Here is a 24,493-nt window from a genome sequence, read left to right as displayed (position 1 = left end):
GAAGATACTGTGAATTTAAGGGAAGATGTTTGTGAGTTTCCTGCATTGTGCAGGGGGTTGGACTAGATGACCCTGGAGGTCCCTTCTATGATTCTATGTGGCTGGCCTGGACAGCCGAAGGAAGCTTCAAGGTAATGTTACTCTGTAGAGATCTGTAACCTCCTCCAGATGAGCCTGGCCTATACGTTAATATTGGATAAGGCATGTATAGAGAGAGGGACAGAGGAATTGTGTTTTGAATCCTTTCCTCAATCTGCTGCTGTGCTAAAAGTATGGTTGTGAACATTTTCTTTTAAATAAATACTTTATACCTTCTTTTGACGCTGGTTGCGGTTTTCTGTACCACATAGACCTCCACCATCTTGGGCATTTTAAAAGGAGTGCCAGGAAGAAGGCAAGTGGCTATTCCTCCAGGGGCACAGAAGGCGGTAAATGGCCCTTGTGGTGACCAGGTTCTGTGCTTTGGGAGACACAGAGGCAAAGCCTTAGAAACTGGAAGCTGGGAGTCCTCCTGACCCTCCCAGTGGGCAATTCCTTACAAAGGTCAGGTGGTTGTGGCGGGTTACCTGAGAGAGAAAGAAAAGCCACTCCAGGTATTGGAAAAATCTTGGAGGGCAGGGTGGAGCAGGCCCCTTCAGTCACAACAACACAATGAAAACAGACCTTTCTATGAACTTCTTCTGATTGTATTACAGGGACTCCAGTATTTACATATGAATAAGGGTAGCCTGGGTAGGACTTACTTCTGAAAAGCTTGTGATTGGGCTGCAAGTCTACACTGGTTCCTCAAGTCACGTGCCTGGGTTGTGAGTTTTGATGCAAGTTTTACTATCTTTTAAGATGGGTAGTATCTCTGAAACTTGGGGCAGGAGCTCTGGTAATGTCACACTGGAAAAGCAGCGATAATGGCAGTAATTTCACACACGCTGTGGTATTTGTCAATGTGTATAATTCAGAATCTTAGCCTATTTATCACACATACATATAACAAGACATGGAGATAAACTATGTGCTAAATGAAAAATGTAGCTACCTCCATATTACTACACACATGCAGTAGTTGGCACAAACATGAACACAACTAGGCCTTTTTTTTTAGCAGGAATGTTCTTCCAGCTGGCTTGGCATCAGGGGGTGTGGCCTAATATACAAATGAGTTCCTGCTGGACTTTTTATGCAAAACTGTGTAGAACGATGATGATGCCAGGGGGTGTGGCCTAATATGCAAATAAGTTCCTGCTGTGTTTTTTTCCCTACAAAAAACCCTGCACAAAACTAAAGAGACCACTGTGGGTGTTGGGGAATTGGCCTACAGGGGCATGGAATAGCAGACAGCCCTGAGATTTCAACCTGAGGCCCTGAGAACAAGCCCCCAAAACCTCATTTGCAGGACCAGAGCCCCAGTACACATAGCACTCTGCAGTACACAGATATGGGGAGGGACAGTGGCTCAGTGGTAGAGCATCTGCTTGGTAAGCAGAAGTCCCCAGATTCAATCCCTGGCATCTCCAAAAAAGGGTCCAGCTGTTCTAGTGGGACTACAAGGTGTTTGGGGGGGGGGGGGAATGAGAGATCACATTCATTTTTAATTTTTCAGTTGTAGACAGTTGCACAATATTCGAGGGAAAAGGAAGCACCAGAGCTCCCCTTTTGAAATAATAAAATTGGGTAACTATGCATGCATACGAAAGCCTATTTCCAGAATTAAACTTTGCTGGTCTTAAAGGTGCCAATGGACTCAAACTTTCAGAGGATAGGGACATGCTATAGGCATCATCAGCAATTTTATAATTGATGAGTCAGCTCTTCAAATGTCGGAGCAAATGATTAACCAAGAGCCAATGTAAGAAGCCCATAACTGAAAATAATACAACTTAACATGGCACATAACTGACACACTGATACGTAAAGTTTCTGCAGGCCAAACACTAGTAGTTGAGAGACTTTTATGAAGAAGTGGCAGCTGTCAGCTCTCAAGATGAGTAATAAATATATACAGACACACCTTGTGTGACTGTTTCTGTGCATGGCATTAGTCTGTCCATGAGCACCATCAAATAATATCAGCTCTTCAGTGCTGACTTACTGAAGAACTAGATTTGAATCCAGTGACACCTTAGAGACCAACATGATTTTGGGGGGGCGGGTTAAGCTTTTAAAGAGTCAAACCTTCCTTCATCAGATAAAAGCTTTGACTCTTGAAAGCTTATATCTCAAAAGGCAATCTAGCTATTCTCCTGCAGACCAACCCATGGCTATCCTCCAAAACTAGACTTACTGAAAAACTACTTAAAATCATTTCAGCATGGCTCTTGAATGCGCAGAAGTCTTTCATCCCACTGCTGGTGTTAGGAAAGTGAACTTGTCACATGTCAAAACCTGGGGAAAAGATTTTGGGGGAAACACAGAAATAACAGGCATTAAGAGAGCCAGTTTGGTGTAGTGGTTAAGTGTGCGGACTCTTATCTGGGAGAACCGGGTTTGATTCCCCACTCCTCCACTTGCACCTGCTAGCATGGCCTTGGGTCAGCCATAGCCCTGGCAGAGGTTGTCCTTGAAAGGGCAGCTGCTGTGAGAGCCCTCTCCAGCCCCACCCACCTCACAGGGTGTCTGTTGTGGGGGAGGAAAAAGGAGATTGTGAGCCGCTCTGAGACTCTTCGGAGTGGAGGGCGGGATATAAATCCAGTATCTTCTTCTTCTAAGATGCCAGTAGACCTCTGGGCAGCTGTTCTGGTGGGACTACAAGGTGTTTGGGGGGGGGGGGATGAGAGATCACGTTCATTTTTAATTTTTCAGTTGTAGACAGTTGCAAAATATTAGAGGGAAAAGGAAGTGCCAGAGCTCCTCTTTTGAAAGAATAAAAGTTGGGTAACTATACATGCACACGAAAGCCTATTCCCAGAATTAAACTTTGCTGGTCTTAAAGGTGCCAATGGACTCAAGCTTTGTTCTATAAATTTGTTATGTATACTGTGACTCTTGCTTTGCCAATTGTATTTGCTCACTCTGGCCACCTTTTCTGATTTCCACACAAACAGAATTCAGGCATACGATGAAAAATGGAAGCACTTCATCACAATTCAGAAGAACTTAGCCTGGGATGCAAGTCCATTATTACGGTGTCGTCCATTTCTGACTTTTCAGAAATACAATAGATTGGTGTGTGTGTTTCATGAGACTGTTTTTTACTGAGACAGACTAACCAGGCTGTTCCTCTGGAATGTATCTGTTTAGTGGAGTTAATCTACCTAAAAAGTTGGAAAATTTCAGGCTACAGCCATATTGCTAGAAAACCCCAAAATACCACTTACCCCTGTTAGCTGGGGAAGTTTAATTTACAATGTCAAATGACTCCCTCACTCATACCCTGAGGTCAACTTCATTCACGCAACCCTGATGTCACACTCTCCTTCTAAAATCAATGGGATTGTAAAACACTGTCCTTTAGGTGGATTGCCAATGTCATTCCATCAAATAGCAGACTTCCCAATCAAGGGCCAGCAAGAAAGGCCCATCTGTAGCCAAAGTAGGAGTTTCTGCATATATAAGAAACTCACAAGGTGTGCAGAAAAAATGTTAGAGAACTAAAATACCCATCCAGGGCTTTTTTTTTTTTTTTAGCAGGAATGCAGTTCCAGCTGGCTTGGCATCAGGGGGTGTGGTCTAATATGCAAATGAGTTCCTGCTGGGCTTTTTCTACCCATCTATCTCCAAAAAACAGCCTGATGGGAATTAAGAATATTCAGTGGCCTCAGAATGTTAAGTTCACTTGAATATTACTAAGGAAAAAAAATAAAACTGAATGATGGGGAAATCACCCTGCTCAAGTCCCTAAGATGTTATTGCATCTCAAAAGAAGGGAAATTTTCAGACTGTTTGTCCCTTCCCCTGTCCTTGTGGACCCCAGCTATGCTAAGTTTAAACTCAGCTGCCTATAGATGCCAACGTCCTGGAGAAAAAAAATCTGCCACCCCTTCATGGGATGTTATCTACCTTTGCACCATGGAAAGCTTCAGATGCTCATGGACACACAGTAAGTTAAAGGGGCATTTTTCTCCAGTCAACCCTACATCGGCTCAATGAGTTAATTTTGCAGTACATGTCCAGCAAGGTATTCATCGTTGACTCAACAAGAGGCTTGGCTGACACTGACACTATGCAGCTTTTCACCAATGCTTAACCAACATTACTATTTTATCAGCAAGGACACTTCCCTTTGCATTTGTTACCATTCTGTGTACAAAACCAAATTCAAAAGTCACAGTGCAGTATGCCTTATCTTGCAACTAGAAACACAAACTAGAGCACAGAAGTTTTTGCAGTGGGGACTGAGCCATTAGCAGAACTGCATACGTTATAACTTCTTAAAGATGTTGGGGGAGAAAAGCAAGACAGCAAGAAAAATGCGCTGACAAATTGTTACAGAATCCCAAACCCAAGGGCTATAGCTCACCAGCAAAGCTTATCAGATATCTTTTAAATGACTCAGGGCTGTGCCCACTGGCTATATTGTTTCACATAAGCTACTGCCTGTACAAATCAGATCAAGCCTCAAGGTGTCTTTTGTATGCTAAGAAGCAACCACTAATAGAATTACACAGTTGGGAGATAATGTTATACTTGCAGGCATGATCCCTGTAAAGCTAGCCAGGGGTCATTTCATGGAAGAAGAGATGCTGGAGCTCATTAGCACAACCTATCTGCATATGCCACACATCCCTAATATCACCAGAAGCTGTACTAAATTATATCAGCTCTGCACCTTCCTTAAAATGCTTCTTGAATTATAATTGTCATAATAAAGCCTTACTCCTAGCATACTTTGTAAGTCACTTTCTCCTATGTGGCCACAGTGAGAGTCAAATCTTAAGAGTTCAGCAAAATTCTCACAGGGGGTTTGAACAATGGAGCCCAAGAGCAAGTTTTGTTTTTTTTAGGGGAGGGGGAAAGAGCACAATAAAATTTAGAGGTTCTGGAGCTCTGCTCCTGTGAGCTCCTGCCCAAAATGAGGTCTGAAGCTAACAAACAGGAACACATCACTGTGTGTCTATCAAGACAAAGCCATGTGAAGACCAGGAAGAGACAAGAGGGAATCTCTTTCTGTACTGAATATTTTCTTTACGATTATATGAATAATAGCTATCTCTTCCCCCCACCCACCCTCGGTTGGAACCTAATACCAGCTTCAGCAGCAAAGTTGGAAGAAGATGTCCCATCACTAGGGTTGCCAATCCCCCTGGTTTGGAGGCCCTCCCCCAGCTTCAGGGTCATCAGAAAGCGGGGGGAGGGGAAGGAAATGACCGCTGGCACTCCATTATTCCCTATGGAGACCGATTCCCATACAGTATAATGGAGAATTGATCCACAGATATCTGGGGCTCGGGGGGAGCTGTTTTTTGAGGTAGAGGCTCCAAATTTGCAGCATAGCATTCAGTGCCTCTCTACTACAAAACACCCTCCAAGCTTCAAAAGGACTGGACCAGGGGGTCCAATTCTATGAGCCCCCAAGAAGGTGCCCCTATCCTTCATTATTTCCAATGGAGGGAAGGCATTTAAAAGTTGTGTGGTCCCTTTAGATGTGATGGCCAGAACTCCCTTTGGAGTTTAATCATGCTTGTAACAACCTTGCTTCTGGCTCCATCCCAAAGTCTCCTGGCTCCACCCCCAAAGTCCCCAGATATTTCTTGAATTGGACTTCGCAACACTACCCATCACCCCACTTCAGCTCTTCAATACAACTTTCTCCCCCTCACAGCTATTTTAATAAAACATCAAGAGATCCACTGGATCTGCTGCATAAGATATAGTGTGGCCCTCAGGTACCAATAATTAAACCCAATTCTATACTAAGAAGAAAAGTATGTGCTGCTACCCCTTCCTAGGAAGGCTGGAAATCTAAGCACACTTGCCAACCTATGGATGTTGGAAGTAAGACCTGCTGTGTCTAATGAAGTCTACACAGCATTGCAACACTGTTAGTAAGTTCCATTGGAAAGCAATGAAACTTCTGCATAAGCACGTGCCATGCTGGAAGGTGAAGAGCAGCTGCAGAAGAAAAATGATCTGGAAGAAAGCTTATTTTAATAAATATTTAATATTCTAGATTTACTTCACTGCTGATTTTTAGAAGAAGATGAAGAAGATATTAGATTTATACCCCGCCTTCCACTCTGAATTTCAGAGTTGCTTACAATCTCATTTACCTTCCTCCTCCACTACAGACACCCTGTGAAGTAGGTGGGACTGAGAGAGCTCTAACAAAAGTTGCCCTTTCAAGGACAATTCCTGTGATAGCTTTGGCTGACCCAAGGCCATTCCAACAGCTGCAAGTGGAGGAGTGGGGAATCAAACCCAGTTCTCCCACATAAGAGTCCGCGTACTTAACCACTACACCAAACTGGCTCTCAAACTTGAACATGCTGACCATTCCTCCCCCAGAATTATTTCTTTAAACACTGAATGTACTGATTACTGTGCATTCTCCTGTTTTATCATTTTTGTACAGTTCATTCAATAAACCTTTTCAAGTTCTGCATTCCAAGGAGTCTATGAAATAGGACAACTAATTTTCTATGTGACAATCAGAAGTCTGATCTACACATTGTTATGGGGGTTAATGTGACTGATCTCAAAGCCATTCAGATATCAGGAGAGGTTGTTAGTGGTTTTATTTGGCTTTGTTTCAGGAAGTGGGTGCAGGAGAAGTGACTCTCAGATCACTGACTCATCTTGAAGGAACATGCAAAACAATTATACAAGAGAACTTTTCTACAAAGGGAATAGAGTTACACTGTACAAATCAATCAAAATATCTTTGGCATAGAAATAAAAAGTACAACATGGCAAATTTACAGAGAGTTTCAATTTAAAAAAAAAGTCAAATATCAAGAAGGAGACCTAACCTTTTGCTCCCTGATTGTTATGGCAGCCAAGAGGTACTTTGCAACTAGGCTTGTAATATGGAAACATTGGTCAGATAATAGAAAGAAAACTAACTTTGCCTCAGGTAATCCATAAAGGTTAGGCAGAATAGGTTTGATTATACAGGCCCACGCTTCCCCGTAAAAATCGCAATGAAGTAAGACATGGGTGACTGTTTCGAGGTGCCTTCTATTACGTGGGCAGAATCTTTCCTGTAAGGGATGCTTAAGACGATACTGTCTCAGCCCAGACAGTATCACTGAGAGTAAAACACTGAGTCTTGCTAACATAAAAGAGTGGCGTAACTGGGGTGAAATAATCTGGGAAAGGTAGGCAGCAGGCAGCCCATAATCTGGAAATATACCAAATGCTAAAGGGGAACAAATTTTATGTTCAGAACAAAGGGACTGCTTCTCAATATCTAAAATCCTCTGTTTCAGAATTCTGAATGCCTGAGTTTCACTTAACATAAAGAGGTTGTCCGGAGAGACACCTATGGAATGTATTTTCTTCTGGATCCAACTATACCAATTGGAAACAAAGGAATCAGCTAGCATCATATGGATATAACTAGCAGGGAGTTACACTGTACATCTTGCTGAAACTAGGATCCTATTGTAATTTTGCATCATTTAATGTGTTATGCTTTGCTTCTGTTTTTAGACTTCTGGATGGTTCAGCAACCCTAAGACTATTGCATTGTTTACTGAATGACCCATCCTGTCAATTGTATTAACTCAACTCTGTGTAACTTGCTTTGAGTCCAATGAGAAAGGTGTATTATAAGTAATGCGGGGTGGGGGGAGATTAACTCAGCTCTGTGTAACTTGCTTTGAGTCCAATGAGAAAGGTGTGCTATAAATAATGCGGGGTGGGGGGAGATTGCCAGTGGCAGCTTTACAAACAGCCGTTGTAACTGTGCCTTTAGGAGCAACTTAATGCGCCAGTATTAGTCACCAATGATGCATTCATGAGTTTCAGCTGTTGATTTCTGCAGCTCAAAGCTGCTCTTAAAGGTATTACAGCTGGCTAGACCAGTTTTTCAGGTCAGCTGGCCTTAAAACAATTATCAGTAATAGCAGATACATTTATAGCAATATTGCTTAAAACAATTAATAGCAGATACATTTATAGCAATATCGAGGTCTACTAGGAAGTTCTACATATTCTTTAGTGCACTAGGTTGGAACTATGACTGTTTGGAGACACAATACAGGACCCACTGAATGCTGTAATTGGACTTAGATTTATATGGGAGAAAGTCTCAGCAGGATTGATTTTTTTATGAACAAGACATACCCAAGAGTTGTGTCTTCAAATTACCAAGTGCCTTTTCTTTTAACAATATCTTGATTCCTTAGGCTGCTTAAATAAGAGGACAGCTGTATTTTCCTGTGACCTGGGAAAACATTTTCCTTTAAACTATATGGGCCAGTGATGATGTGTGGGGTTTTTTGTTTTCATATTTATCATATTACTTGGTTAATCTTGGCAAGTGTGCTTTAGAGGCACTTTTGGATAGGAATGCTCTATGCTCATGCTACTTCTCTATTGAATAATATAGTCCAGGGGTGGTCAAACTGTGGCTCAGGAGCTACATCTGGCTCTTTCACACATATTGTGTTGCTCTCAAAGCCCCCACCGTCCCACTGGCCAGCTTGGAGAAAGCATTTGCCTCTTTAAATCACTTCTCCAAGCCAAGCCACACCACCTGGCAGTTTGGAGAATGCATTTAAAGTTAAAGTTGCTTTCTTTCCACCTCTCCCTCCCTCCATTTGCCTTCCTGCCTTGCAGCTCTCAGATATCTTGTGGCTCTCAAACAGTTGACATTTATTCTAGGTGGCTTTTACATTAAACAAGTTTGGCCACTTCTGATATAGTCCATATTATGTGGTTCAGGAATTGGGTTTGGAAGGTTTTGTTTTAGGGGCAGTGACCTTTAGCCCAAGTATTACTTCACCCTATAATAGAGTAAAATGGCCTTGACACACCATGCTTCATGCATTTCAGCAGGATTTATTATAATAAATTAAATAATTACTCATATTCTTCTTGTTATTTCTATACAGATCTTCGTCACAAGTATTTACATTCTCTTTTTGTTAGCGTGGTTGATTGTTCTGATGCACTTAAGGTCTATAGACTTTTGAATGATTCTTCATCTAGTGTCCCTGAGAAGGAGGCTAAGTTTCTTTATTCTGTTTTAAAGGCATGCGTAGGGATCTCATAGAAACAGTTTATGCTTACTCTGATGTATATGTACACAATCGTTCCATTTTACCTTTTTTAACTAATTTGCTCTGATATAGATATTTATATATTTTATGGCAATAAAGGCTAACAACTCAATAATAAAGTCAATTTATTATTGACTTTAAAAATAGTTCATTTCTGTTACACAGCAGAGAAGAATAAATTAATCAAGGCAAACCAGCCATGTGGGAAACTCCATTTTTGGAAGGTTACCATCACACCCTGTTCTGTACTGCAAATCCTGCATGCATAACAGGGGATAGATTTGGTTAAATTATTCTTAAATAGGGTTGCCAGCCTCCAGGTGGGCCTGGAGATCTGCTTTTATAATTGATCTCTAGCTTCAGAGGTCAGCTCCCCTGGAGAAAATGGCTGCTTTGAAAGGTGGCCTCTATGGCATTGGACCATGCTGAGGCCCCTCCCCTCCCCAAACCCCACCCTCTCCCAGATCCACCCCCAAAGTCTCCAGGTATTTTCCAACACGAACCTGGCAACCCTATTCTTAGAAGAGTTTTTTAAAGTCCAGCTCCTTTTACTAAGACATGCGCACAAATATAAGGACATATACATATATTTAGCTATATATGTGTACCCAGGGCTCTTTTTGTAGAAAGCCCAGTAGGAACTTATTTGCATATTAGGCCACACCTCCTGATGGCAATCCAGTCGGAACTGCGTTCCTGTTCAGAAAAGTTCAGAAAAGTCCTGTGTGTACCCCTCCCTCATGTGTATTATACACCATATATATATATATATATATATATATATATATATATATATATATATATATATATATATATATATATATATATATATATATATATATATATATATATATATATAATTAACACCCCTTTAATAGGCACGTGACATGACTGTATACCTCTCCCCCATCCCAACCGGTTCTGTCAAAACTTCCGCTTTCCCACGGACTGGTTCCTTCCCTTAAATTCTGTGGCCGAGATGGACGGTCGAGAGAGCCAATCAGAGCCTCCGTTAGAGCGAGAGCGTCGCCCTTCCTCGTCCCAGTCTCCCAATCAGCGGCCTCCGCACATTGCCTTAGACTCCGAAGGCCGCTTCTCCCGGAAGGCCTGCTCTGGTCCGAGGCCTGGTCTCTCCTCCTCTGGGGGGCTTCCTCAGGCAGCGGCATCGGGGCCTTCGGGAGCTTCCCCCGCGGAGGGAGGGGCGGTTGGCCGCCGGCGCTGCCGGTGCGAAATGAGCGATGAGCCGGGTGGAGCCGCTCGAGGTGAAGGCAGGGGCGGCGGCAGCCGGCACCGTCGGCGACTTGGCTCCGGGTAAGTGCCTGGGGGCGGCTCTGCAGGCGTCAGTTGCTTGTAACTGACATACACCCGAGTCCTCGCCCGCTGCCCTTTTCAGACACGGCTGGCCCTGCGGAAATGGCGGAGCGCTAATTAACTGGTTAAATAGCAGTGCCACTGTGGCCCACGCTGGAAACTATTTCAAAAGGAGCGCTGTGTGCAACTCTGTGGCATCAGAACAGGTGTGTTTAGGACAGTATTGTAAGCAGGACTTTTCTCGTAGAAAAAGCCCAGCAGGAACTTATTTGCGTATTAGACCACACCCCTTGACAACAAGGCAGCCAGAACTGCATTCGTGTGCGTTCCTGCTCAAAAAACCCTGGTTATAAGCTGAGCTAGTGTGAGTCAGCTCACAGTGTTTTAGCCTCTAGCTCACACCGTTTTGTCATAGCTCAGGAAGGATGACCCCAGAGCAAACTAATTTATGCCATAGGTCACCACTTTAATGCCAGTAGCTCACAAAGTAGAATTTTTGCTTACAGAATTCGGCAGCTTAGAGGGAACATTATAGGGCGTTGCTAAGCATTGCTAGGTTTGTAATGTACCACTGAACCTGATAGTGATTCAGGAGCCACATGGTTCTTCTGAGCACTGTTTCCCATGGCATCCAGCTCATGTTCTAGGAAAGTGAGCAGTTTCTTTAGAAATTGGGATAATTTCATCATAAATGTGGGCCTAATATAAAACAGTTTTATTTTTAGAACATAACAAAACTTGCCTGTGATAATTATATCAAGCTTGTGGAGATGCAGGAGTTCTGTGTATGAGACTAAAGTTGAATGAGGTGAGGGAAATGAGGCATACATTTACTGAATGCTAACTCCTTGCAAGTGGAAAGCATAGGCCGTTTTCCCACTCACGTTTTACTGGCGCCACGACCATCCTGACGCCGGCGAATCTGCCTGGATTTCGCATCAGAAGCTCCGGCGCTCCCAGAAGCGCCGGCTACTTCCGTCGCTAAGCCAGCGCAAACGGAAATCGCAAAGATGCAGGAAAACGTTTGCGCTGGCTTAGCGACGGAAAGCGCCGGCGCTTCTGGGAGCGCCGGCGCTTCTGGGAGCGCCGGCGCTTCTGTTGCGAAATCCAGGCAGATTCGCCGGCGTCAGGATGGTCGTGGCGCCAGTAAAACGTGAGTGGGAAAACGGCCATAGAGAAAAGGTTCTAACTGCCCTTTCTCCTGGAGAAGTAGAGTAAAACCTGAAGGGAACATTTTACTAGAGAAGCATTTACTTTTCTAAAAAAAATCCAACCTGGCAATGAGATACCAAACATTTAGTGATATCCCATTGGTATTTAACACCAAAAACCCTCATGCATGCTAATCTAGATATGAGCCCAACATGCTGGAAAAAATGTGATTCTGAGGGAGATTACCTCCACTGTTGGTTTACTTGTCCCGCCTGCCAGTATTTTTGGCATACGGTGCTGAAGGCAATCTACATGATTACTGAGATCTGATTAGATGATACACCTGAATATCTACTTCTGGGACTACTTCCGAATGATGATCTATCAACATAGAAACAATCGGCTATTGGTATCCTACTAGCAGCTGCAAAACTTGCAATCACTTTTCAGTGGAAATCCCCTTCAGCTCCATGGGTTTCAGCTTGGCACTCCAGACTTTGAGAACAATATGTTTTAGCCAAACTAACTTTTAATTCCAGGCCTTCACCAGCAATGGTTACCAAGTTTAAAATAACCTGGTCTCCTATTTTAAATTACTTGCCAAAGAACAGAAAAATTCCAAAAGAACGTTTAACCTGCTATATTTAATTTCACTATGACTGTTAGCCGCCCTGAGTCTGCTTTTGGAATGGGCGGGATATAAATGGTAGGTGGGTGGGTGGATGGATAGATAGACGTCTACTCTGAAGCCACCACACAAATGACTAGGGGTTTTTTTAATGGATGGGAGCCTCATTCTTTTATATTTTAAAAACAGTCTGTCTACTGGCACCTTAAGTAATAACAAAACGCACAGTGAAGCAAGACTTTACCACTGCTTAAAGTATCTACACCTAGCAAACCCTCACTAGTGTACAGGGCAGCCCTGTGTGGAGTACTGCCTGTCTAAGCCCAGTGGTTTCAGTGGGCTTAGAAAGGAGTAACTTTGCCTAGGGCTGCATTGATAATTTATTCAGGTTTATTTCAGGAGTGGTCCTACTGAGGTTCGGGAGCCACATGTATCTCTTTCACACATATTGTGTGGCTCTCAAAGCCCCCACTGCCACATTGGCTGACTTGGAGGAGACATTTGTCTCTTTAAATCACTTCTCCAAGTCAAGCCATCCAGCAGCTTGGAGAATGCATTTAAAGTTGCTTTCTTTCCACCTCTCCTTTCTTCCTCCTTCCCCATCTATTTGCCTGCCTTCCTTCCTTCCTGCTCTCAAACATCTGACGTTCATGTCTTGTGGCTCTCAAACATCTGATGCTTATTCTATGTGGCTCTTATGTTAAGCAAGTTTGGCCACCCCTGGTTTATTTATTCAGGGTTCAGCTGCTTAATTCTTCTGCATGTGCGGTTTACAGTACAGCAGTAAGGCCAATTAAAAGTTGTCTAACTTGTGGGAGAGAGGGTGGAGTCCCAGGGAGCTGTTGTACAGCGGATGGGAATTTTAACAGGTACAAGATTTCCAGGGTATAAACTTTTGAAAGCTCCCTTTGAGTCTCAAAAGCTTGTACCCTGGAAATTTGTTGATCTTTAAGGTGCTACTGGACTGAAATCCTGAGCTGCACTTCTGTTTTCTCTCCTGTACAAATACTGAAGGTAGAAAACCGTTCGCTGCTATTATCTGGTCACTGTAAGGAGCAGAAAGAGATTTCCAGCATAGTCCAATAGCAAGAAAATATTTGAGAAGGGAGTATGCAATGGATTCTGTTAGCATGCAACTTTGTTAATTGTGGAAAGAGATAGCATTACCTTCAGGCAGTGTTCTCTCTAGGCTGAGTTAGCATGAGCTAGCTCACAAATTTTTACCCTCCAGCTCACACATTTTTGTCTTTGCTCAGGAAGATTGACCCCAGGACACAATAATTCATGCAGTTGCTCACAAGACTCTGCAGCTTAGAGGGAACGTTGCCTTCAGATAATACAAGTGCTTACATTTTCCTGCAGTTCATAGTAAAACCTTTTCTTTGAGAAAAAAAAAGTTCAGAACAGGAAGTTGTATTTAGGAAGGAATCTCCCTTCCAATCATTTATAATGCCAGGAGCAAGCTGTGAAGAAGGTATTGCTCAAATTCCTGATGAGGTTACTTTTCTATGTATGTGTTTAAGAAGAAGAAGAAGAAGATGGTATTGGATTTATACCCCGCCCTCCACTCTGAATCTCGAAGTGGCTTACAATCTCCTTTACCTTCTCTGCCCCCCCCCAACAACAAACACCCTGTGAGGTAGGTGGGACTACCAGAACTCTCCCAGAAGCTACCTTTTCAAGGACAACTTTGTGATAACTGTGGCTGACCTAAAGGCATTCCAGCAGCTGCAAGTGGAGGAGTGGGAAATCAAACCTGGTTCTCCCAGATAAGAGTCTTGAGCACTTAACCACTACACCAAACTGGCATGCTTTCTGTTTTTGAAGTAAGGGGTTAATGTTGTTCTTCTGAGCCCTGTGATACTTGTATTCCTTGAGCTTGTTTATAATTATTATGGCAAGGGTGCATTCCAGAAGTAAACAAGCGCTGCTTTGCCCTCAGTAGTAAGGCACTCAAAAAGCTCCACAGGGTTTCTTATTTGAATGTTTGTAGTCCGAGTTGTTTATCTAGGAGATTTATTCTGTTTGGAATTGGCTCATGGTGGTTCACAGTTATAAAATATGCCTTCTTATCTTTCACAAACATTCATACTGTTATGCAACACATGCAGTGGCTCCTAAACGTAGAAGACAAAACAAGAGCATTTATGTAAAGGCTTTGAGAATTAATTGAGTCCTGTAATTTAATTTTGAAAATTTTGTTATTATTTTGTAATTCTTCCTGAAAGCATTCATTGGCAAAAAATTGACAGTTTTCCAACATGTATTTGTTGCAGATTCAAACATTCAGTCTCCTGATGAAGGATTAATTGAGGACTTTGCCATAGTTGACAAAAAAGCTGTGGAGCAACTGACTGAAGGGCTGATCTCTCACTATCTACCTGATCTACAGCGATCAAAGCTAGCTTTAAAGGAGCTTACGTACGTAGATGGGAAAAAAATTGTACATGTACTTTTATCTTCATTTATTTAGTTATAGTATTTATAGTCCATCCTGTTGAGACTGATGATAGATTTATTGTCTGACTGCCGTGTTTAAAATCAGTTATTCATTTATGTGTGTTTAGAATTGCACTTAATGGTTTTCTTCTTTCTCTCCCCCAGCAAAGCTGTTTTCGTAGAATTTTTATTCCTTCTTTCCCCCCCCCACTCAGAGTAGCATGCAAATTGAGATAAGCACAAAAATACCACGTGCACAATTTATGGAAGCTAATAGAAAGCAAGTGAAGGAGATCCTGTGTCTTCAGTGGCAGGCAGCATCCTTCCTAACATCTCTATAACTTGACTTCAGACTGCATCTAAACAATTGCCTTCGTCTTCTAGACAGAACCAAGAAGTACTACTTGAAACTCTACAGCAAGAAATCTCAAAGTTTAAAGAATGTAATTCTGTCCTTGACATCAACATGTTGGTAAGTTGTGTTATCAGATGTTTAAAGGGGTGTTAAATCCCACCATTTTTTCCACCTGCACAAAAAGGAAGAGAGGTTATCTCACCTCGTCTCACTCAATCCAGCCCTTTGGAAAAGATCTGCACTTAGTGAGAAGGCACAAGCACAAGATAAGCAACAGGATTCTGTTGCAGAGGAAACTGATTTCTGTTCCTCCTATTTCCTATCTCCTCTTTTGAGTTGTTACTCATGTCTGCCTGATTTAACAGTAAGCCCCATTAACGACCCTGCTACTCACTTGAAAGTGCCTTTGCAGAAATGGGACTGCAAGTGAGATTTGTATACAGTTCAATCCTGTGCAGAGTTAGCTGAACCTCAGCCCATTGGAATTGCTCTGAATAAAATCAGAGCTATGAAGTATTTGACTTGAGAATAAAATGAGTTTCCAGTTTAAAATAGGTAATATGGGATTTCTGGTGGTATAGCAGTTCTGATATTTTTACAGTTGCTTATATTCTGATTGCATATGTGGATCCTTGGAAGTTGCAATGAGTTTGCTTATTTCTTTAAAAAGTGTATGTGGGGAGAGGGAATCACTGCCTTGCACTATTTCAGTACCATAACACAGCCTTTTGTTCTGTGGTTTTTATGGATGGAGTGCATTTAAGTCAGTTTTACTGAGTTCTAAAGCCTACTCTTTTTTTAAAAAAAGTTTTCAGAAGCAAAGTACTATCACAACAAGTTGGTGAACATCAGGAAAGAGATGATGATGCTCCATGACAAAACATCAAAGTTGAAAGTGAGTCTGTTTGCTTTGGGATCTCAAGAAAGATGGGAAAGCTGATTGTTCTGAGTTTTTGAAATGTTGCAGACTTGGGTTTACTTCTGAGTAAATATGCATAGAATCATGTTGCATATCTTTGCTTATGCAGACAGTCTTCAGGCACTTTCACACTGCACCTTAACCCCACTCTTCTTTGCCTTGTTTTCTCCTGAGGAGGCAGGAAGAGTCAGCCCTTAAAAGAAATGCACTGCAAAGTCCCCATCTTAGCCTGTGGAGGCAAAGCAGCCTCTTGCAGCTAATTTGTTGCCGGGAGATGAGGTCTGCAAAGGAAATTCAGGTTTGCAGAGACAACACCATATAAAGGGGGAGGCAACTGTAAATGCAGAGGGTAGCAGCAACTCTGCATTACATTAAGAAAAAACTTGGGAGGATGTGGACAAAGTCCTCTGAAATGCAGTAGGAAAGCCATTCAAAATGAAATGTGTATGAAATGTTTCTACTAACCCTAACCTGCAGCTGTGAAAAAGCTGTAATGTTTCAAAACCAGCATCTGAACATAGCCTTTGCCTCTAATAAATTAAGAGAATTACTTGTGGATGCTCTGTAAGAATTACATTTCTCTTTTCTCACACAAACTTTAAGGTTTATGCAAAATTAGTAAGTTTTCAAATGACTTGACGGGGGAACCAAACAGATTTGGGGTTTAAATGGTTATGTGTAGAAACACTGAGCTGGATGTGACCCCCAGGGTCATCTAGTCCAACCTGCACAGCGCAGGAAATTCCCAGTTACCTCCCCCCACAGCTCTTCCAGTGACCCCTGCTCTGTGTGCAGAGGAAGGTGAAAAACCTCCAAGTTCCCTGGCCCAATCTGGTCTGGAGGGAAATTCCTAACCCCAAAGTGACAATCAGCATTACCCTGGGCATATAAGAAAGGGCTCCAAGAACCAAGTCCTGGCTCATTCCCTCCCTGCTCGCCCTCTCACAGTCTGCCTAAATGCATAGTGAGTCATAGATTCAGCATTACTGTCAAATGGCCATCTAGCTTCTGCTTAAAAACCTCCAAAGGAGGAGCGCCCACCACCTCCTGAGGAAGCCTGTCCCACTGAGGAACCGCTCTGTCAGGAAGTCATTCCTGATGTTTAGCCAAAAACTCTTTTGATTTATTTTCAGTTCATTGGCTCTGGTCTGACCTTTTGAGGTAAGAGAAAACAACTCCACTCCATCCTTTATATGACAGCCCTTCAGATACTTGCAAATACTTAAAGATAGCTATCATATCACCTCTCAATTGTCTCCTCTCTAGGCTAATGATACCCAGGTCCTTCAGCCATTCCTTACAGAACATAGAATCCAGGCTCCTCACCATTTTTGTTGTCTTCCTCTGGACACATTTCTGCTGTGCCCTATACTGAACACATTTTTTAACAAATGAGGTCTAACCAGAGCAGAGCAGTGATATCACTTTGTGTGATCTGGGCACTGTACTTCCATTGATACAGGCCAAAATATTATTTGCCTTTTTAGCTACCTCATCACGCTGCTGATTCATAACTTCAGTGGCATCTTTAAGACCAACAAAAGTTTATTCATGGTATGAGCTTCTGTGTGCACACATGCTTCCTCAGATACATTGAAATGGACGTTCATAAACTGAATAGACTTTTGTTTGCCTTAAAAGTGCCACTAGACTCATAATGTGTTTCACTGTGTACTTTTGCAAAGGGACGGGAGGGGAGGGAAGATCAATGGCTGTGATTGGTTTCAAAGATAGTATCTTCTGGTCACCTCGTCTCCCCTCTTGATCCAGAAATCCTTGGTGCTGTACTTTCTATTATTTCTAGGGTCCAAACTCTGGGTTCAGAAATTTGAGATTTGAGGGTGGAGCCTTAAAAGAGTGGGATTTTGGGAGAGGAGGGACCTCAGTGGGTAGAGTTACCAGCCTCCAGGGAGCATCTGGAGTTCTCCAGCTATTACAGTTGATCTCCAGGTGACCAGTTCCAGTTTTCCTGGAGAGAATGACTTATTTGGAGGATGGACTCTGCATTGTACACTGCTGAGGTCCCTCCCTATCTCAAACCCAGCCCTTAAGCAATGTCAGAGAGTACATCCTCCCACACTTCTTCAGGGAGTTGGTTCCCAAAAAAAGGGGGTTGCCACTGAGCAGTCCCTGTTTTTATGGCCACTGTTTGAAGCTGGGAGACCTATTAATGCCATATTGGGAAGAAAGTAGTTCTAAGAATAATTGCAAAACATCATGGCTTCTGTGCTGCCAAATATAATTCCGCAGCTTCTAGAAAGTAAAATGCTCTTGTGGGCTTTCTCTCTTTCAGAAAAGAGCTCTCAGACTCCAACAGAAGAGGCAGAAGGAAGAACTAGAGCGAGAGCAGCAGCGGGAGAAAGAGCTGGAGAGAGAGAAACAGTTAACAGCCAAGCCAGCTAAGAGAACATGAAAGCCGAACATGCATCGGCTTGTCAAACTAATTAGAACATTCTCTGGACTCGCTGGGGAGCCCACGTTGCCCCTCAGTGACCTGACGTTTGAACTTGCCAAGCAACCTATTTGTACGTCATTCATATTTCCTGGTTGCTGTTTCTAAAAAGCAAGCTAGGAGCAGTGAAGCTTCAGCAGTTGAAGATGCCATCTTTGCTAATGCTATGCACCCTAAAATTGCTATGTCAAGCGTGTTCTTTTTATTTTGTCTGCTAATTTTTCCAGGGGGGGGTGGGGAGAAACAAAATGCAAGACCTTGTGTAGTATGGGATGGCTTGCTGTCCAGAATGAATGGGGGGATGGATTTCCTGAACGTTGAGCTCTACCTCATTGGCCTGCTGTTATCCATTATTGATCCTGCCATGCCCCATTGCCAGTAGAACAGCAACTGCCTATGTGTGAAGTCTTGATGTCAACCTTCTGTTCTTGTCGTATATAAATGGGTTCCAGACTGGGGAAAGTGTCAAGGTCTACATCTGCCAAGTTTATAATATCTAGAAGTAGATTTTAAAATTTACCAGAAGCAAAGTATTGTCATAGCAGGTTGATGACTCTGTATCTTGATGGTCTGTAACGGTGAAGGCCTTGCTGTGTCACTTGAGATGTGGCTGGCTGGGATGTCTGTGCCAGCCCCACTGAAATGGGGATGAACACCACGCTGCCCTGAGCGGAGGTGGCAGTGCAGTTCACGTACCAGGCCAAGCGTTTCCCACAGCAAGCACTTGAAGTGTGGGTATCTATCTTAGAAGCTCTTGAGTTCATGCATGTGAGGCTCCCAGAAATGAGCACCCAAGTGCTTAAAGGGGTGCAATATGTCCTTGCCTTGTGAATTTGCCGTGGGAAGCAATGCTGTACATACGACAGCCGAGTTTACCGCAAAGCCTGGCAGCTTGTGCCCATCAGTTATTGCTAGCCATCATGGAAACAATTCCTGACCAAGTGATCTTAGAACCGGGAGTTAATGATCCGTGGATGCAGCGAGGACACTTTGTAGACATGCCAAGAAACGTAAGAGATTGTTCAGAACTTCAGATAGCACTGATCTGCCTGAGAACCTGGGGATATCTGTTGGGTCCATGTTCTGTCTTCATTGCTTTGCTGTAATTAAAATGCTTTTGTGTTCTACTCAAATTGGGAAAGCATCCAAGTGACATTTAAAGTCTAATCCATTGTAATTACTGTGAGGGGGGAGCAGGGATTTTCAGTAATTGAAAAAAGGTAATAAGCCTGCATTGAGGAGTTCCGTTTCCTTTTTACAAGGAAAAACCAGTGGGATCCAGGGACATCTAAACGAACAAAATAACGGGGCTCTTATGGGAGAGTAAGATGGAGACATCTCTCCCCTATTGCATTCTGATTGTGTTTTTTTAAAAAGATGGGGAGCTCTAGGGGCCCCTGTTAAATCAGCAGGGGGCTGAGAGAGATTTCTGAGACCGTTTCTTCCAAAAATCTGTACTGCAAGGAAGAACTAGGCCATATACTCCCTGTTCAGATGAATGTTGCTTTTTCTGCTAATGATGCTTAGAGTTGAGCACTCACCCACTAAAAATAAAGATGATAAAACAAAGCTTGCCTAAGCGTTCTGGTATAGTTTATGTGCAATTGTCAGCAAGTCCGGGCTTGCCTTATTCTTGGGTAGATGTCTGCATTTTTCCTCTTCCTGGTTTAGACACCACCAGAATCCCTCCATAGGTTCTGTCTGGGCTTTCCTCCCTCCCCTCCAAGCAAAGACAGCACTGCAGCTAGCCACCTGTTTTATCTCTGCTTCAGCAAGCCAGCCCAGGCATCAGGTGGCTGCTGTGGCTGGGAGATGATGGTAGTTGCTGTGGCCATGCCAGGCTACTACTGTTGGGGAGCCATTGGCCTAAAAGAGCACCCGTGCCTGTAAGAAAAATAGGAGGAAAGCCCTCTCCGTTTGAGGGTAGGAGGAACTTGGCTGAACTCTTGAATGATGAGCAGACTAAGCTTGATTGAGGAGGGAGCTAACAGCCTTCAAGCCCTGGACTGGCAGAAAGTTTGGTAAGGCTTTACTGTTGCTGTAAAGGAGTCAAGGAACTTGGTGGGATCAGATCCTCTTTGCCCTAATAGACAGCTGTCCCTCCTTGGTCCAATTTGAACTTTTAAAAATGGCACCCTATTTAGTAGATGCATTTTTCCCTCTGCACCCCCCAGCTTTGTGCCAAGGTGAGTTCCTCATTTGCTTTGCGCCTTACAGCTCTGTCTGGGAGATCCCCACAGGACAGTAGGGATGAAAACTACTCTGTACCTACCAAACCAGCATTTGGCCACTGCAGCTCACAAAAATAACTTGCTGTGGTCCCCAGTAACAAATTGGCCCCTCTGGTCAATTTTGAGCCTTCACTTGTCTTACAAAAAGCCTGTATAATTATAAACCTTATGCTGGGGGAGCTTCTAGTGTTCTTATGCACAGTGTTAATGTTGAAAGCCATGTTATCCACTGAACACTTTACCAGTTGTAAGCTGGGTATTGTTCAGGAATGATCAGTTAAGGACTAGATAATACTTATGGGATATATGGTCAGCTGTATTCTTCCATTGTGTTACAAATACCTAATGATTATCAAATTAAGATGGCTGTTTCTCCATTGCAAAATTTTCACTTCCTATTGTTTAACTCAATGCTTGGACTGTGCACAGGATTTCTAGAAGCAAGTTTTAATGGTCTGTATTGTAATGAACACGAGTTTATTCCTAATACGCCCTCCAAGTGTTTGTTGATATCATTGGGACCCACAGTAATTCTAGTTGATTTTAACCTGACCATCAAGTATGCATTCATTTTGCAAAAACTGGAAAAGATCTCTAGTATTCTAACCAATGATGTTAATAAACTGTAAGTACATACTTCTCATGTCTTTGGTAATTATGTGCTTCATTTGTGTGAAATGAAACCAGCTCATTAGGAAAAGAGAAGTTATTGCATGGCAGATAGCATCTTGGCCCCTGGTTGGGATGCACAACTTAATTTATGTTCCCTGTTTTGAGTTTTGTGTGGCTGCTTTTACTGCACAGCAAGTTCCTTCCTTTCTTGGTCCCCTTTTTTGTCCTGTCCCGAAAGCCTATGATAACCTGAGTTAGAACTCTGAATTAAGATTAAATACCTTGGGAGTGAAAATGCTTCCTATGTGTATTTGGCTGCATTATGTTCTTCACAATAATTTGTCACACTGCAATGGCGCTGCAATTTGTATGTTGCACAGAGGTGGGCATTATGGCTTTGGGGATGTGTGTGCTTTCTGTGTAGACATGTTTCTTCATAGAATCCTGATGCAGGATTCCCGAGGAGTTTTTTTTAATGTACTTATACAACTCTCGGAAATACTAGTGATACAATCAAGGAAAGGAAAGGTTCCCCTGTACAAGTACCAGTCGTTTCTGACTCTGGGGTAAAGTTGCTTTCACATTTTCACAGCAGACTTTTTACGGGGTGGTTTGCTATTGCCTTTCCCAGTCATCTATGCTTTCCCCTCAGCAAGCTGGGTACTCAGTTTACTAACCTCGTAAGGATGGAAGGCTGAGTCAACCTGGAGGCGGCTACCTGAAAACCCAGCTTCTGCCAGGATCGAATTCAGGTCCTGAGCAAAGCTCAGGACTGCTGTACTGCAACTTTAACACTCTGCACCACAGCCCCGGGGCTCTTGATACAAATCAAAGGAACAGACAAAAGCAACTCACGTCCATTGTCCCAGTCCATAAATTTGCTTTTCAGCCTCATTTTCGACAGGTGCTCAGAGGATGGAGCTCTGGAACCTCTAAATTTTATTGTGCTCTTTCTTTCTTAACCCTCCTCAAATAATTGCTTCCAGGCTCCATTGTTTAAACCCACTGTGAGAATTTTGTGGAACTCTTGACAAACTTTCTAATATTTTTCCCTACAAAAAATGGGAAAATAACCAAAACACAGAAAGCAGACAGAAATCTTTATCAGGCCACTGTGGCCACATAGGAGAAGCTAATTTTAAAAGTATGATGGGAGGAAGGTTTTATTATGACAATTATAATTCAAGAAGTATTCTAAGGTAGATACTGAGCTGATATACTCTGGTACACCTTCCGGTGATGTCAGGGGTGTGTGGCATATGTAAATGAGTTGTGCTAATGAGCTCCGGCACCTCTTTTTCTACAAAAGGACCCCTGTTTGAAAGTATGATATTTTAGAAAGGTAGAACAAAGTAGGAGTCAAGTGCACCTTTTAAAAACAGCAAAGTTTTATTCAGAATGTAAGCTTTCGTGTGCTCCAAGCACACTTCATGAGAGGAGGAATCAGGTACAGTGAGCAGGGCTATATATAGCTGGTAGGCAGTGGTTTAGAATGCAAAATGCTACAAATTTAAACTTCAATGACAGAATAGTAAAATTAACAAATTGAGCTGGGTGATCTGGGTAGCCCTGAAGTTCCTGGGTCGTGCACACGGCGGAGTTGCCCTACATGCCCACAAAAAGATCTCCAGCGGCTCAGCGCAGGGGTGTTTACGGAGGAAGTGCAGCAGTTCCATTTATAACCTGCTTGTCTTGCCGCGGAAACTGAGCTGCATTTCCAGAGCGCATTGCACGCCTTGGTGGGAGCGCCGTTATCAGTCCGAACCACCGGGCTCCTGCAACCGTGAATTGCTGACCCCGGGGCGGTAAAAAGTTCACCTCGCTGAGGTTCCACAAGGCCAGCCCGCTTGCAGTCTCCGCTCCGAGACTCGGGGGCCACCTGCTGGCTGCATCGCGGAATGCTTGCTTCACTGACCTTGCCGCTTTGCTTTATGCGGTTTTTAGTACGCCCTCTCCGGCTAGCCTGTTGAGGGTGAAAGAGGGGAGCACAAAAGTAGGCTTGAAACTCAACATCAAAAAAACTAAAATCAGGGCATCTGGCCCCATCATACCTTGGCAGATAGAAGGGGAAAACCTGACAGACTTCACATTTCTGGGATCCAAGATCACTGCAGATGACGACTGTAGCCATGAAATTAAGAGATGTTTGCTCCTTGAGAGGACAGCTATGGCCAACCTGGGCAGTATAATAAAAAGTAGAGACATCACCCTGCCAACTAAAGTCCAAATAGTCAAAAGCGATGGTATTCCCAGTGGTAGTGTATGGCTGTGAGAGCTGCACCATAAGGAAGGCTGAGCGCAGAAGAATAGATGCTTTCGAGTTGTGGTGCTGGAGAAGACTCTTGAGAGTCCCTTGGGCTGCCAGAAGATCCAATCAGTCAGTCCTAAGGGAAATCAACCCAGACTGTTCCCTGGAAGGTCAGATGCTGAAGTTGAAGCTCAAATACTTTGGCCACCCAATGAGAAGGCAGCAGCACTCCCTGGAGAAGATTCTGATGCTGGGAAAGACAGAAGGGGACGGCAAAAGAGGAGATGGCTGGACAGCGTTACTGATGTAACTAACACAAATTTGAGCAGACGTCGGAGGATGGTGGAAGACAGAAGAGCCTGGCGTGACTTGGTCCATGGGGTCCCAAAGAGTCGAACTCCACTGTGCGATTGACCAACAACTCCCGCTAGCGGGCTCAGGGCGGGTTAAAATACAACAGCGAAACACAAAAAAATAAAAATGCAAATAATTTGAATTAAACTCTAGAAGCCTCCGTTAAGCTACGGGATGATAACGGACCCGCGCATGATTCCGGCTGTATTCGATCTGGTTGGGGCCGTCCTCCCCCCCCCCCCCCCCTTCTCAGCAATGTTCCTTCTAAGCTGCAAAAATGCTACTTTGGGAGGTCTTGGCATGAAAGTGGTGAGCTCCTGCAGCCATGAGTGTGCTCTGGGGTCCTCCTTCCTGAGCTAAGACAAAACTGAGTGAGCTGGAAGCTAAAAATCTGGGCGCTAGCTCACCCTCGCTCAGCTTAGAAGAAATTCTCAGCCACCAACTCCCCCGGAATTGAACTAAAGTTTTTGCTGCGCTCGCCCCGCTCTTGCCGTGGGAGCTCAGCCTCCCTCCCTCCCTCCGAGTCCAAAGAATGCGTGGGAAGGCCCGGCGCTTTCTGCAACGTCTGAGAGGAGGGGGACTCGCCCTCTGCACGTGCTCAGAGGGGACCAGAGCGGATCGCGGGCCTTGCAAA

The 24,493-nt window shown here is 43.5% G+C and overlaps 1 protein-coding gene across 1 annotated transcript; it reads left to right on the top strand.

Annotated features, from left to right (window-relative positions):
* The first annotated feature begins 10,183 nt into the window (after window positions 1-10,183).
* BLOC1S6 (biogenesis of lysosomal organelles complex 1 subunit 6) lies at window positions 10,184-19,981 on the top strand. Its single transcript, XM_060260399.1, has 5 exons — window positions 10,184-10,469; window positions 14,526-14,670; window positions 15,073-15,160; window positions 15,852-15,938; window positions 18,256-19,981. Exons 1-5 carry the CDS (start codon window positions 10,397-10,399, stop codon window positions 18,373-18,375), a joined length of 513 nt encoding a protein of 170 aa, XP_060116382.1. The 5' UTR covers window positions 10,184-10,396; the 3' UTR covers window positions 18,376-19,981.
* The last annotated feature ends 4,512 nt before the right edge of the window (window positions 19,982-24,493 follow it).

The sequence above is a fragment of the Heteronotia binoei genome, chromosome 19 (genome assembly GCF_032191835.1).
Source record: "Heteronotia binoei isolate CCM8104 ecotype False Entrance Well chromosome 19, APGP_CSIRO_Hbin_v1, whole genome shotgun sequence".
NCBI lineage: Eukaryota > Metazoa > Chordata > Lepidosauria > Squamata > Gekkonidae > Heteronotia > Heteronotia binoei.
The sequence above is the reverse complement of the archived record's forward strand: the minus strand, read 5'-3'. Positions and strand labels throughout refer to the sequence as shown.

What these genes read in the sequence shown, in the direction of transcription:
- BLOC1S6 (XM_060260399.1), top strand. Translation starts at nt 10,397, where the DNA reads ATGAGCCGGGTGGAGCCGCTCGAGGTGAAGGCAGGGGCGGCGGCAGCC. An exon ending in CGTCGGCGACTTGGCTCCGG is followed by an intron (nt 10,470 to 14,525) that starts GTAAGTGCCTGG and finishes TATTTGTTGCAG; the next exon opens with ATTCAAACATTCAGTCTCCT. An exon ending in ACAAAACATCAAAGTTGAAA is followed by an intron (nt 15,939 to 18,255) that starts GTGAGTCTGTTT and finishes TCTCTCTTTCAG; the next exon opens with AAAAGAGCTCTCAGACTCCA.